General features: G+C 38.8%; 1 protein-coding gene across 30 annotated transcripts in view; it reads right to left on the bottom strand.

Moving 5' to 3' along the window:
- The window catches only part of ANK2 (ankyrin 2), a 335,054-nt gene that overhangs the window by 10,386 nt on the left and 309,740 nt on the right, over nucleotides 1-14,928 (bottom strand). For all 30 annotated transcript variants that reach the window (XM_062574110.1, XM_062574102.1, XM_062574111.1 and 27 more), the window contains 5 exons: nucleotides 6,860-6,934; nucleotides 4,555-4,686; nucleotides 3,892-4,038; nucleotides 2,560-2,845; nucleotides 825-1,119 (listed from right to left, as the gene is read on the bottom strand). In XM_062574110.1, the coding sequence (XP_062430094.1) occupies nucleotides 825-1,119; nucleotides 2,560-2,845; nucleotides 3,892-4,038; nucleotides 4,555-4,686; nucleotides 6,860-6,934 (935 nt within the window). The remainder of the gene's footprint in view (nucleotides 1-824; nucleotides 1,120-2,559; nucleotides 2,846-3,891; nucleotides 4,039-4,554; nucleotides 4,687-6,859; nucleotides 6,935-14,928) is intronic.

The raw sequence follows: 14,928 nt of genomic DNA on the forward strand, positions 1-14,928 counted from the left end.
ATGTCAAAACAGGAAGCATTTCTGCTTGAGGAGAACTGTGCTTTCTCTGCTCTAACTTCACTGGTAAAATTCATTTCCTATCCAATTATGCCTTCTCCTCTTCTTCCACTTTAAACAGCTTTCTTTGCCTTTCTCTCTCAAAGCTTTACGTCCCAGGTATATTTCAGTTTGGAATTTAAAGCCATTTGCTCTCTTATTTGCTCTTCCGAACTTCTTCCCCTCACCATCTACGCAGTAAGGTTGCCTTGTCTTACACAGCAAAATGACCTACCTCTTTTTTATTTTTTCTTTCTTCTCTTCAGTCTCCCTTTCTCTTTACTGCTTGCATACTACACCTACACCTTTCTCAAGTTCTCTCCTTCCAGTCCATCCTTGGTCTTCTCCAAAGTGGATCCAGCTACCTTTTTTCAATCTCACTAAGTTTACAGTATATTTCAGATCATGTTGCTCTCGACAAGTCTTGCCTTTTTTCATAGCTCTTGACACTACTGCTTTGGTTTTTATTACGTTTGCTTTTCAGCTTTCACTACTTTTTTTTTTCTTGCATCTGTTATTTACACTATTTAATTCTCTCTCACAAGCATGGACATAACTTACATTGTCCAAAGGACAAATGTGGATAGCAAAAGCAAAATTCCAGTCTACATTTTAGAATTTGGGGTTTTTTGTTTCAGCTTTCATACAAATGTTAGCCTTGATAACCATAAAGTGAAGGAGAAAAGGCTCAATTGCAGATGAGAATTTATCAGGCTGATTAAAAATACCCCATCTTACAGAGCGAGTCAGACAGAAAACTCTTACTTTGAGGCAACATTGATATTTACCTTTTCTAAAGATTCCTCTTCATAGTCACTTCCAAATTTTTCTGGCGGTTCATCAGTTGACTCCACTATCACTAGACTAGTTCTCCTCAACGGGAGGTCATCCTGATGGAGCTGGGGGTCGTCAGGCTCTCGGACGATGGGAGAGTCGCCTCGCTGAGCAGATGACGGGGGCTGTGGGTATGGTTTTTCACACTCTTCCTTTGCTGCACTGACATGTTTGGATTCTTCCCGTGCACTACCTGCTGCCTTTCCAGTTACTGGTGCTGTAGCCTGCTCTGTTCCTGGAGTTGTAACACTGTGAATTATAAGTTCAAGGAAAGTAACTAAAATGTAGTCATTTTTGATTTCTGTAAATGAAACATCTGTGCATCAATTAGTGTTACTTACGCCTTTTGGCAAAGTATACAAAAAACTGATACTCTTTGAGAGTGAGTTACTACAGAGCAATCTGGCTACGACCCCTCATATCTACCTGCCTAAAGAAAATGCATATCCAAATGCATATCCAAATATGGCACCTGATTCTGCAAGACTTGGTCTTTGTAAAGGATTTATGTGAGCTTGGCTGTCACTTGTGTCCTCAGAATCTACAGAATACCTGCTGGCCTTTTTGGGAAGGGGACTGGATCACTGCACATGGATGTGAGCAAACTACTGTCAACATCTCCCTATTACAAGCTATACAGCTGAAGGTGCTGAGAGACCAACTGCAGGACCTACTTTTTATGGGGGTTACTTAGTAATATATGCAATAATATGTTTCAGTAGTTTGTGATAGAAATTAAACCGTAAAAATGATATTTAGTGAAAACGACATTACAAACAAAGTAAAATACTCTACAGTAATTTCTCACTGTGTGGAAAGACTCCAGAGTGCCCACATCTTAATCAAAAGAATCCCCACAAGCATATTTGCTGGACTGTTTTGCACTATGGCTTTTCCAGGCTGCGTCTCAAAATCAAAGCTAATCATTCCCAGGAAAGTCACTTCTTTGGAAGGGAAACTCTGATATTTTGCTAGCCTACAGCCTAATGGTCAGTGTAGACAATGATTGGGATGAGGGGAAGAAAGAAACTTGATCTTCTCTGCCACTTTATCAGCTCAAGTGAAATCAGCCCCACCAACACCCCAAATCAGAATTCAAAGCTACCCTGTACAAGTCTTCTAAATCTGTATATTATCATATGCTGTTACTTTAAGTACGTACGTACTTTGGTCTTGACTGTATAGAAGCCTGTTTCTATTCCTTTGTAATCTGAAATCTGTTTTTTAAAAAATCTAGTTCTTATCAATACACAGTTACAAGTTTTGCAAGAAATCATTAAGTTGGAAAATCTTTGTCTCAATTCAGAAATCCATCCTGAAGTTGAAAAAAGGACCCTGTACTGTTAATTCCATTAAGTTTAACATTACTTACTTACCACCTAATGCATGGAAAATGTACACAGTTTGCAAAAAAAAATTCTATATTATCCCTCTTCTCTCTCATAAATACTAGATTAGATTATTGCTTTATGTTCATAGTGAAGAATGGAACCACCAACAATCCTTAAGTCTTCTTCCAAATGGATTAGCAAGTTAAACACATAGTAGGAATTCATGAACTAGTATGCAGAATCAGAAGAAAATTATAGCTACTTCATATGCTTCAGAGAAAAGCAAAAAATCATCTCATTACACAGAGCAGGGATGATCTGTTCCACATAGGTTTCATTCCGGTCTTTTAACACTTACCAATATTCCTGTTGTGAAGCAGCAAATGGCTTTTCTGACACGTTTTGGGGTTTCCCTGAGATTTCAGCTTGTACTTGTTCCTTATGTGCTTGTTTCAGGAGCTCAGCCATTGATACTTCTGTTTCACTCCTGGGAGTACTGTCCTGAAAAGGAGAATAACTGACAGAAACGTCTTCCTCAGAGACAATAGGAGGGTGTTCAGATGAGTCACCATCTTTAGATAGTCTGTGTTCTTCTTCTTTCTTATGCCTTGGACTGTACAGTTCTTCTTGCAGTGCAGAAAAGCCTTTAAAAAACAAAGAAATAAGAAGTGTTATTACAAGTCTTACTATAATGCAAGAAGTCCTCTTCATTCTCCACAAATATTTAAAATCCTAAAAGGAAAAAATTATCTCTGTCTCTTATGGGGGTAGGTTTGAGTGACCTCCCCCACCTGCATCCCCCCTTTGTTATGTAGCAGCTTACAGAGAAAATACACAAGTATGGACAAAGGATTTGTCAAACTGGACTAGATACAAGGACTAGCTAATTTACATGCTTTCTTTTTCTTTACTAGCCACGTTCACTGGGAACGTATTGAACCTGGAAGAATAACTTGGAGGAAAAATGTAACTAACTATTTGTTTCGAATTTGAACAGGCTATGGTGGTTAATGTCCTTAAACTAATCAGTTATTTCATCAGAATGCCAACTATAACAAATACGACTTTCTATTCCTAAATCATCTTAAAGAGGGGAAGTTTGCTGCCATTTAACATTTTACTGGGCTACTATTTCAATATTCAGTTAAGTAAGTAAGTGTAAAAGTAAGGTAAGATAAAGAGAATTCTATTTAACATAACTTGGAGGTGTTACTTTAATGTACAATTACTAAGCAAGTCTACTAAACTTTTACATTTAAGAGACTCAACAGCATCATAGCAGAATTGCAAGTGATATCACGGATACTTGAATGCAAATGGTTTTCAAGACCCCTGAATAGTTGCTGTTTTGGGAAACTCTCTTTTTACAAATTTTGATCCAATCGTAATGCAACCTTGTTAACAGTTATGAAAGCATTTGTGTAAGCAAAAAAAATAAACTGGGCATAACTGATTTCTGAAAACACTCTTTTATTTGCATTGTAAGAATTCTCTAATGCTGCATCTTATACATGGTGAAACAGTGACTTGTGCAATGTCACATTCGCACTGATCCTTCTTATCCTCCTTTCAAAATCTGAACCGGTCATAAGAGTTACCGGATTATCCTAGCCTCACATTTCAGAACAGAACCTGCTGGTCAGACGAGAGAACTTGGGCAGCGTGTGGCTCTGCGTCAGGAGATGTTTACCTTCGCTGTGGTCCAATCCTATTGTCTGTTCAATTTCTGCGTATGTGCGAGTGCCATGAACCTGCATGGAGTCTATGCCACTGGTCTCCATCAGATGGACGATATCCATTCGGTTGATTTTTGTAAGACACTGGGTAAGATTCGTATCTGTGGCATTAGAAAGATACCATGTAGCTGTGTTTAGAATTTCACACGCTCTCTTCCTTCTATTTTCCACATCAAACAAATATATTGGATATTCAGCAATATAATATCATATATAAAATACAAAAGCATTTAGAAGCATTGCTATGTAAATCTGAAAATTACCTGAATGGCTGCATATAAGAATGACCATTTTTTCCCCCTCCCTCTAGAAATATGGTTTTATTCCCTCAAACTTTTTTCTCATTTAGGAAAAAGAGGCCTCAGTTTTTCCACTCTTTGCTCTAAGATGCTTTGCCTTTTCCCTTCAAATGAGCAAGACTAAACAATTTTCTCTAACACAGAATCTTATAAATGCCATGTTACACAGACAAGCTTAAAAAAACCTAAATACACCTATGGTCATTCTTTCTGTTGCCTAAATTTTACCCATGCTTTCTTTTTGTGACTGTAACACACATCTATCACCTCAGCTGGCAAGCTGAAGGCATTGCAGATGTACTATTCCTGGAAACAAACCTGTTGCATGTTTCCCATCTCTTTCAAGCCAGTATTTCAGGAGTGCATGGCTCTGGTCTTGAAGCGAATTAGGATTTTCAATTCGGATCTGGTGAATTTGTTCTTCCGTGAAATCCAGCTCTCTTGCTAACTCTGAAAAAGAGTTCAATTTCTGTGAAGATATCTGCTTTGTTTAGTTTTCCTTACATCCATTTTAATGACTAGTAAAGTTAAAAAAAAAATCTGAAACCAAATTTTCTTTGCTCCTACCTACCTTGTGTTGTATTTGGAGGCACTGTTAAACAACATTTTGTTTAAGAGAGAACTGTGTTATGCCTAGAAGTGATGGATCTGTGTGAGCTTTTATGTGTACCAAGGGACAGCACTACTGACAAAATTTAGCAGTAACAAGCTATCAAATAAAAAGCAGTGGCAGTAGTAATACATGAGGAGATAAAAACATTTCTAGCTACAGAACACCAGATTCACCAAACTCCATCCCCTGAAGTGTTGATTATTTCACAAAATGTGTTCAAAATCTAGGGAAAGTATTAAATTTAAATAATGGCATATTTTAGGGTACGATTAAAGCACAATTATACTACCCACCCTGGACTAGTTTTATTAAAAAGAATGTCTATGAATTACAATTGAAAACCAAAAATGTGAACTAAGAATAACTGATGTCTTTCTGATGTAGCATAAGCTCAGATTGTAGCCCAGAAAAGAAAAATGACTTTAGTAATCTATAATCCCTTTATTATCCCCAGAATCATCAGCAGATTCCTGCTGCGATCACACTAAGATCTGACTGTTGAAACAGGCCATCAGATGAGCTGCAGCCATAGGAAATTGTAGATTCAAACTCCTATTCCTGGCCTCCAGATTTCTGCATCTCTCATAAGGAAGAATTTATACTTTACTCTCTTCTCATTTTCATTATAGTGACAAGGTCTTGATGTAGGAGAGTCCCATGTTTTAACAAGCAGGAATACCCAGATAGTTTACCAAACAGCTTGGAAATCAGGCTATTGCAACTATTAAATTGAACACATACACAGTAACTGTATCTTATAAGGATTTGAACTTTAGATAATGAAAGGAAGTTTACAAAAAAGGCAACCTCAATTTTATCTCCCAACGCAAAATTTGACACATTGATCTTTATACAAGATGGGGATATTTATGCAGATGTTTACTATTCTGCCATCTCCAGATTACTAGGAAACATTAATAGTAAAACTATAATTAATGTCTATTTTCATGAGCATCCATGTCTTCTGGTTTGATTTTCAGAACTTTTTATACACACACCTACATACCAACACAAACTTTCAGCAGATTCTTGCTTTTGGCCAGCTCTAATTGTTATCTGTTAAATGCACTTTAAAAGAATTTATGCTAGAATGAGTGACTTCCAGTTTTTTCTATGGAAGTAGAGGACAGAAAAGGAAGGTGTGAGTAACATAAATAAAAATATCAGTGATCTTTGCACAGACACTGAAGATGCTTATAGCAACAGCATATAAGCTAGTCTTCATTATCAGGAACTTTTTATTTTTCTCTGGTGTACAACTCCTTCTTTAACCCTGCTTATTTTCAGAAGTCTCTTACTGGCTCTTGGGCTACAAAGTAAGATTTGATCGTAATTTTTCCATAAAGACTGTGATTGAAAATACTTGAAGATTGTTCCCTAAATTCATAGGTAAACTGCTAGAGACATGAAGGCTAATGCTGTATGTGCAGAGATTTCTGCACAGTTCTTCTTCTTTGTAAACACTTTTTGGCTGATTTTTAACAATAGAGATCTGCATTTCTTCTGTGTCACTCTAGCTTGTCCCCAATTAATGCTGTCTGCCTCGGTTGTATCAAATCTGCAGTGTTAGAGTGATTGGCAAAAATATGGCCCTTTCTATCCCTTTTCCCTCCACTGAGTTCTGTAGAAAAGGAACTGATCTCATCTATCCCTGCAGTGACCCTCCAAGATTTCCAGAGCACAGCTGACATTTATATATGTATTCATCTATCTTCTACCCAGAGTTGCTGCATTTTGCAAGAAAGAGTAGGTAACGGATGAAAGCTCTTTTTTACTCCCATCCTAGTAGTTTTCCCTCTGGTGATGACACAGCAGATGCACAATCTCTTCCTGTTCTTACTTAACAGGTTGGAGAAATCCTAGTAGCCTGAAGACAATCTAGTTCTTTTAAGCCACTGAAATATTTCCATAAACCTTCTTTAGATAATAAATTAGACATCTGAAAGCAAGATCAAAACAGCAAGGAATGCCCGTTCTTGTTCTTTCTAGAGTAGATAACATGTATTTTACCTGTCCAGCTGAATCCAAGATGATCAGCTATGTGGGCCAATCTTTCCTCTGTCCTTTCCTGATCATCCTGTTGATCTAAAGGTCAAAGAGAACAGCCACAAGTTGCCTTAACAAGTTAAAAACAAATGACACAGGTGACAAAGCCTGAGAAAAGAAAGTGCTCTTTTTCTAACTGCTCTAACTTACCTTTATGTGGACAAGCTATTATAACTGGCTACCTAAAGTGAGGGTTATAGATCTTCAAACTGAAAACAAAAAACAAAAAAAAAAAACTCTGCTTGATTCTTCAACAGCACAGAACTATCTACATTTTCTGTTTGAAAATCAAGCTTTCATATAATCATCTAAACAAAGATGCAAGTGCCTACTGCACCTATTTTGGCCATGAATTTTATTCTACAGCTTCATTATCACATTAAGCTGAAGACTTTTACAAAGTCAAGAGCCATAATTTTCCATGACTCCTTAGTCAAGGTTCTTCTAATTATGTTCTTTCTATAGTAGAGAAAGTTTTGTTCAAACACCCCATAAGGCATTTAATGTAATAGTTTGTATTTCAGATTTTGTTATTTTAAATGTCTTTAAATCCTTCAGCTGTGGAGTGATGCAAAAAACTTGCAATGAAGGCAAGGAAAAATAATCAGGTAGTTGTTTGCCAGTCTTCATTTAACAGTGAGACCGACTGTTCCTCCCATCCCTAAAGCTACTTTGGTAACAGCAGAATTTGAGCTTTGATTTTCCCTGAATGCACACACGGATTGCAAAAAACTCAAATTCCCAGATGTTGGTTAGGGTTAATTATATAGGCATGTTTCATATTAGCTACTGGATTTCTGTGGTGGTTATTCTGTAGCAGTATACAACAGGCGAAGAGGAAACCAGCCAAAACACCAAACAACTTGTAGTATATTAAGTTATTGGTGACACAGAATTTTCTTGAGAAGTAGATGGTAAAAAAGGAAAAAGAAGAACTTAATTGTTTAAAATTTCAGTAATTTCTTTGTATCAAAGCTCAAAAGAAAATGGATTTGCCTGTCACAGTCCTAAAAAATACCGAAGTACTTATTATTAATAAAAATTAATAGCTCAGATTTAATAGGGCCAGGGAAAACCAGAATTCAAAATGTGCATGACCTGAAGCATCAGTTAAATGATAAAATAATATATATATTTTTAGAAGTGTTTTTTGTTTATTAATCTAACACTTCCCATAAGCATTCATGGCTTGCAATCTTGAGATTGTTTTATAGACAAAAATACAGACACAAAACAAAACAAACAGTTCACAGGGAAAAAAGAACACAAAACCAACCACAAAAAGCTTGAAGAAAATGACAAACACATTACACATATATATACGAACATACATACACACACACACACCAAACAAAAACAAAAAACAAAAAAATTAATTCATGACATGCGTCGCACAGGGAATCCCAGTTGTTGGCAAATACCTTCAGCATGGTCATGGACATTTTCATCAGGGATACGTTCAATCTGAGTCTCTACAGACTCATCCCAAATGGGTCTGGTGTCAAAGATGTCTTCAGGAACTGACTGCTGAGTCTCACTGGATGGCACATTTTCAATAACTGAAACTTCTAGGGCGCTACTGCTTTCATCATCTGAGACTAATTCTTGTTCTCTCTCTGACTGCGTGAGTCTTTCCACTAACTTAGAAGCTTCGTCACTAATTTCTTCAAAGAATTCTATGGAGTTTTTGTAAAGGTCAAAAAAATGTTCCTTACTTTCTTTTGTGGGACTACAAGCACTGCGGGAAGCAGTAGTGCTCCTGCTTTTAACTGGCAACCGTGATGAAAATACCTTGGGTCTTGCTGTTGTTGCCTCATCTGAGTCTAGCTCAAGCTTCATCTCTCTCTCTCTCTCTCTGGTATCTGCTTCTGCCTCTGCATAACTCCTAGCTTTTATTGAACGCTTAGTCTTTGGGTCCATGGGACTACTCGCATCAGACTCTGATTTACTCCGATTATCCTGTTTCATAGGTAGTTTGCTTGTTATGTCAAGAGCTTTGGGTGACTCTAGCTTGTGAACAGATGTGTCTGTGCACGTGTATTGTTGTTCAGCTCTTTGGAAAGCTGCTTTGACAGGAATTTTAGACTTTGGTTTTGCTTGGTCATCCTTTGCTTCACACTGCAGACTGTCTAGGAAGCCATCTGTGGGAAGGCTCTCATTTTCTGATTGTTGCAATGACTGTGATGCAGCAGCAGCAGCTGTTCTTACAGGAATTTTGGATTTGCTTTCACAAGAAGGCACTCTCTCCATAAGAGCAGTAGGGATTTCAATCACAGATCTCTGATCCTCTGGTGAAGAGTCAGGAGACTCATCCTGTTCAGAACAAACAGATCTAGTGACTTTGGAAAAATCTAACACATCTTCTACAACAGGCTGCTCAGGAGAAGTAGGGCAAGGCACCTGACTGCTATCAACCTTATCAGTCTCCGTTTTGGAGAGGGGCTCAGCTTCAGACATAGCAGTCTCTTTCTTTGGTGATTTTGAAGAAGCTGAAATACCCATTTTAATCGGAATTCTGGATTTAAGCTCTGCTTTTGTGGTGCCTGTGCTGACACCCACACTAGTCATTTCTTCTGACTTATCACCAGACTCAGATGCTGGAGGTGAATGTTCCAACACATCCTTTTCTTGTATATCTGAGTCCTCTAATTCTGAAGGTGAAAATGGATCTGGAGAAATCTCCAGCTTAGAAGATTCCACCTCTGCTGCTTCTTTCATTTCCTCAGATAAAGAAACTTCTTCCTGAGGCTGCTGCCCCATTTGGAAGAAGTGAAGGCTTTCATCTGGATAGTTCCTTTTGGTCATGTCAATGGCTCCACTTCGGGTCATTTCAAACAGCTTTCCCTCCTGAAAAAGGAAAGGATTTTGTTCACTAATTGGTGTCCCTTCTTCTGTGGGTGTTCTGGCCGGTGTGGTATCAGGTGTTGTGCCTTGTGATCGCCTGTCTACCATCAACCCAAATATCTTTTGTTCCTCCTCTTTCACCCGAGCCTCAAAGGCTTCATCATCTTCACGTATTTCACTCCACATGTCAGAATCCACATCAGTTTTGGTGATGACAACTTGACTGATCAATTTCTCTGTTTCAGCTTTTATATCCTCATGGGAGGATTCAGAGAATTTTGTGGAATCTAATGCTGAAGACCCTAGTGACATTTTCTGAAATACATCCTCTTGTTTTGCCTCTATTTCCATACACACTTTCTCTGAACATTGACTTTCACTGCCTTTGTCTCTACTGAGCAAAGCTTCACCAGTGTGATCTCCTTCTTCAGTCTCCTTGGATAGCAGACTTCTATCACACCCTACCTGAGTTTCAGAGGCAGTAAAAAAATGTTCAGAAGAGACATTTTCGTAAGGGCTTACTAAATGAGAAGCACTACTTTCAGCAGCATCTACTACACAACTTTCAACTTCCACTGTTTCAGTGGCAAGGGATGAATACTCTGTTAAGGGTTCCTCAATATGGGTATCTCTTTGAGATGTTTCAAAACCAGTATCTGCTTTTCCCAAATCACTTCCCAAAGCAGCATGGTCAGTGGTATCATCTTCAGTCAGTTTGTCATCTTGGGCTACAGAGTACTCAGTGGTACTGTATTCCCAAGAACCATCACTGGCTTCCTCTGAAACAGACCCTGTATCAACAAGGTCTGTATGTTTTAACAAGCCAGTGGTTCTGACATCTTTTTCAGTGGTATCATATTGCTGTATTGTTAGCAAAGACTCAATATGAACTTCTTTTTGAGAACTGTCACCAATGGAACGATACAAAGTGCCATCAAATTGCATGACTGGGGCATTGGGACTAAGTGTCTCTCTCTCATCTGTGCTATCACATTTTGTTTCATCAGCTTCTGCTGATACACAGCCATCAGAATGACAAGTGCCTGATTCTCTTGTGGAAGCCTCACAGCTGCCCCCAAGGAGAAGCTGTTCCTCTTTGTCATCTTCTATTGGCTTATCCTGTTCTGTGTTAACCTCACCTATCCTCAAAGAACATTGCTTTGAATCAATGGGTTGAAAACTTGCTTCCTCAGGACTAGAACTGGAATCAATACTGGATGGTAATGGTGAGGGTGGCTGCACTCGAATCACAGGCTCCATCAGGAGACCTGAGTCAGCTTCTTTTTTTAGCTGAGTCAATTCTGGCTCACTAGCTGAAGAGGAAGAACTTTTTCTAGATTCAGCTGTAGACATCACCACTGTAGGTATTTCTTTTTCTTCTACAGCTGTTGACTCTGATTCTTCAGCTTCCCATGCAGCATCTGAATCAGCACCTACAGAAGGTTCATCTTGCTTAAAATCCTTTTTGTAATCTCTCTTCTGCCTTGCTTCTTGTTCTAGTTCATCAAACATTTTGATTTTGGTCACCATTTTAAACATCTCCTCTTCTGGGGTGAATCTTTTCTTTGGCTCACTTTCTGAATCATCCTCTGGTTCTTCACTGACTTCAGGGATCATGGCTGACTTTGGTATGTTTGACAATGCCTGTGAATCTGCTGTTTTAGGTGTGATTTCATAGCTAATTTCTTCAGAACTAGGAGTTTCAGGTGAAAGAGGACTTTTCCCTGAACTCTCCATGAGGGATGTTTGCTCTAGACTGTCATCATCAGCACTTCCCTCAGGGTCACGGAGAATCCGGGAACGAACCGATGCCAGCTCTGGGCAAGCTTCTGCTTTGCTAAGAACAGACTGAAGTGGACCCTGCCCCAAAATACCAGCTTTCACTTTTTGTTCTACAGGGCTACTTTCAAGAGAATCGCGGCAGGGAGACTCTTTCATAGGACTGGGCTCCAAAGAATCAGGCGTTTTGTGTGATGAGTTATCTTCTAGCACTGGGCTTGCTTCCAGTGAGTCTTTATGACTTATAGCCAAAGAGTCATCTGCAACTGGGCTAAAGCTTTCACTATCATGGCTAGCAAGTAAAAGTTCCAATTTTGGGGGACTTCTAACAACACCACGGCGTTCACAGGTTATATCTTTTTCTTTCTCTAAAGCAGTGTCATGTGTTTCTGAAGACTTAGTTAAATGTGCAGTGGTTCTGGATTCTTTATCCCTGCTAATATCTTTCACAATGGAAGCTGAGCTACTTTCTTTAAGTTTATCAGCCTCTTCTTCAGAGGCTGTAGGTACAAGCTCTTCTGATACATGGTCAGAATGAGACTTGCTAGTCTCAGTAACAGCAGCTAGCTGTTTTTCAGTTATACCTTTTTCATCTTCCTTTGGAGAGAGTTCCTTCAGAGAACTTGTTTCTGCTGTTGTGTGTGCTCTAGCTGCTGCTTTAGCTTCTTCAATTTGCCCATCAGTTTTCTTTGGTGAGAAGGAAAGGCTTTCAGGGCTTGTTTCTGGAGTCTCTGCCAGACCCTCATGCTTGTAACTTTCCTCAGAGCTGATCTGAGGGGTTCCATCAAGCAGGCTACCTGGAGAATCTGCAACACCTTCATGTTTAAGGCTCTCTGAGCTCCCATCAAAAGCATCACTTTGCAGAGAAAGAGCAGGAAGGAACCCATCTTTCACATACTCTGTTGGGAAAGCAACATTGAATGGACTGGTCAGTACTTGCTCTAAGTGAAGCTCTCCCTCCTCCGTAATTGAAAGGTGTCGGAACTGTTGGTATTTGTCATTATCCTCAAGCTCTTCTTTAATGACATCAGAAAAGTCTGTTGAGGTTTTCCTGTCAGGGCTGATCTGGAAGTCAGTATCTCCCTTATCATCAGAAAACCTGCCCTTTACAAGTGCTGTATCTTTGCAACTTTCATCATCAAATACTGGAGAGACGGGTTCAGTTGTTTTACAGCTTTGGTCTTTTACCTGCTCTTTACTTACAGCTTGCTTGTCGATGTTAGCAGTAGAAGCTTGTATTCTTCCTTTTTTTGATTGTGCCTCTTTCTCTGCTTTTTGTATCCCACTTTGTTTCTCTTTCTGTTTGTCTGTCTTGTGGCTTAATACTCGCCTCGTTTCACTCTGTGAAGAAATTGTTTTTCTCCGTGTTGGTTCCTTCTCAGGGAGCTGTTGCTTTTGTTTGACAGATTTGTGCTCAAATAGTCCAGATATATTCTTGGATGGATCTTGACCTGACTGGAAGGCTTTCATCAGTTCACGAACTGACATGGTCTCTTCAAGTCTTTCTGACTTAGAAGAAGGTGAAACAGGTGGTTGTGCTTTGTGCGCTACTGTTTTTTTAACTTGTCCTGGTCTTCTAGTAGCCTTTTCAGCAGTGCTTTCTCTTGTTTGAATTCTGACTGGGAGTTTTGAACGTATTTTTTGTTCATCTTCCACTCTTTTCTGAAGCGCTTTAACTTTGTCCTTTATTGAGCCAATAGGAGTTTCCTCTATGACTGGGGATACAGCACTAGTCTCAGGAGCAGCTGTTGGTGTTAAGCCAGGTTCCTCATCGAGCGACTCATCTGAACTGAACTTTGATAGTCCCGGTTGTTCTTCACTGCTATGCTCCTTGCCTTCCTTTTGCTTTTGCTTGTCTCTTAATTTCCTCCTAACTGGCTTTTTAATATCTAAGGCTGGCTTCTGTTGCTCCTGTGGACTTAGTGTTTCAGTTTTTGGAGATTCTTGCCCTTCTTTTTCAGAATCCCTGCTAATTACTACAGCTTCAAATCTCTCTTCTGCTAAGTCTTCTTGTAAGGCTGCTGGCTGTACCTCATGAAGAGAAATGTATGTTTTTAAATCCTCTGTAAGGTAATCTACCATTCCTGTCATGTCTTTCTTCATTTCCGTTGTGTCTTTGTCTATCTTGACTTCTACACTGGTAGGTTCAATGACTTCTAAAGGAGCATTTCTTCTGGCCTCTTCAATTTCTTCATCACTGACAATGACCCATTCTTCTTCTACAAACTCTTGTCTGGAAAGGGACTTCTGCAAAACATGTTCTTCTCTTGTATAGGATCCACCTCGCAGAATTTCATTTACTTTTTCTAAGTCTTCTTTCACCCTTTCAACTATTTCAAAAGGTTCTCCTGGCTCTTCTTCAGTGGGTTTTCCGAGATCTTTCACCTTAACGGATCCTGATTTATCAGAAGGGTCAGTTGTCAAGATGGCAGTCATTTTGATCAAATCTTGTTTCATCTCAGAAACTTCAGACAACAGATCTGGACTGGCTAGTACAGGAACTTCATTAACCAGATGGCTTTTCAGGAGAGATGTTTCTGTAGATTCAGTCTCGTCATCTTTGATGCAAATGAAAAGCATTGAAAGTAAAACGGAAATCAAAATAGAAATTGGAAAATGTAATCAGGACTGAAAATGAGAGTCTTTGGTTGCAGTGGTGGGAAGGTCAACAAAATGGCCCTGGAATGGTGGATCCACAAGATCTGAGGGTATAAGAGCAAAGCAAAGCTAACGGGGGGGGGGGGGGGGTGGAGGGAAAAAAAACTGAAAAGGAAAATGGCAGGAAATAACTTGCTTAACTTTATCAATATAGCACAACCACACATACATTATCGAATCTGTAACAAAACAAATCAGGACACCATTAAAAAACAAAAAACAACAACAAAAATTAAAATTAAAAACAGAAGAAACACAGTGAAGTTGCACAAAGATAGGCATCTCAAGATTGTTCAGATGTTACAGATCAATGTTCAAATAAAAATAAACAAGAAAAAAGGGGGAAAAGCATTAGAACTGATTGAAAGTCGATCTCCTCTAAGAGAAAGCCAGTGTTAGCAAACTGTCAGAATAACACTGAGTTAACATTTTGTTTCTTAATGACCAAAATAAAAGGTTGTAATTCTGTAATAATCTAAAATCTGATCAAATATGTAGAGATCTGAATCAGCTGCAAACCGGCATTTCATCTAAGGGGATTTCACACCTAAACAATGAAACAAACATTGTTTTGTTTTAAGAGGCATGGTCCTTTCCTTGGAACATCCTCATTGACAGATAATGAATTGACTGAGGAAAGAGAAGACGAAGAAGAACAAGAGAGATAATAGAAAAAAAACTGTGAACAACTTAAAAGTGATTTCAAAGTTTAAAAAAATGTAATGTATGGCAACCAAAAATCGGAGACATTC

This window comes from Rhea pennata, chromosome 4 (genome assembly GCF_028389875.1).
Source record: "Rhea pennata isolate bPtePen1 chromosome 4, bPtePen1.pri, whole genome shotgun sequence".
Classification (NCBI taxonomy): domain Eukaryota; kingdom Metazoa; phylum Chordata; class Aves; order Rheiformes; family Rheidae; genus Rhea; species Rhea pennata.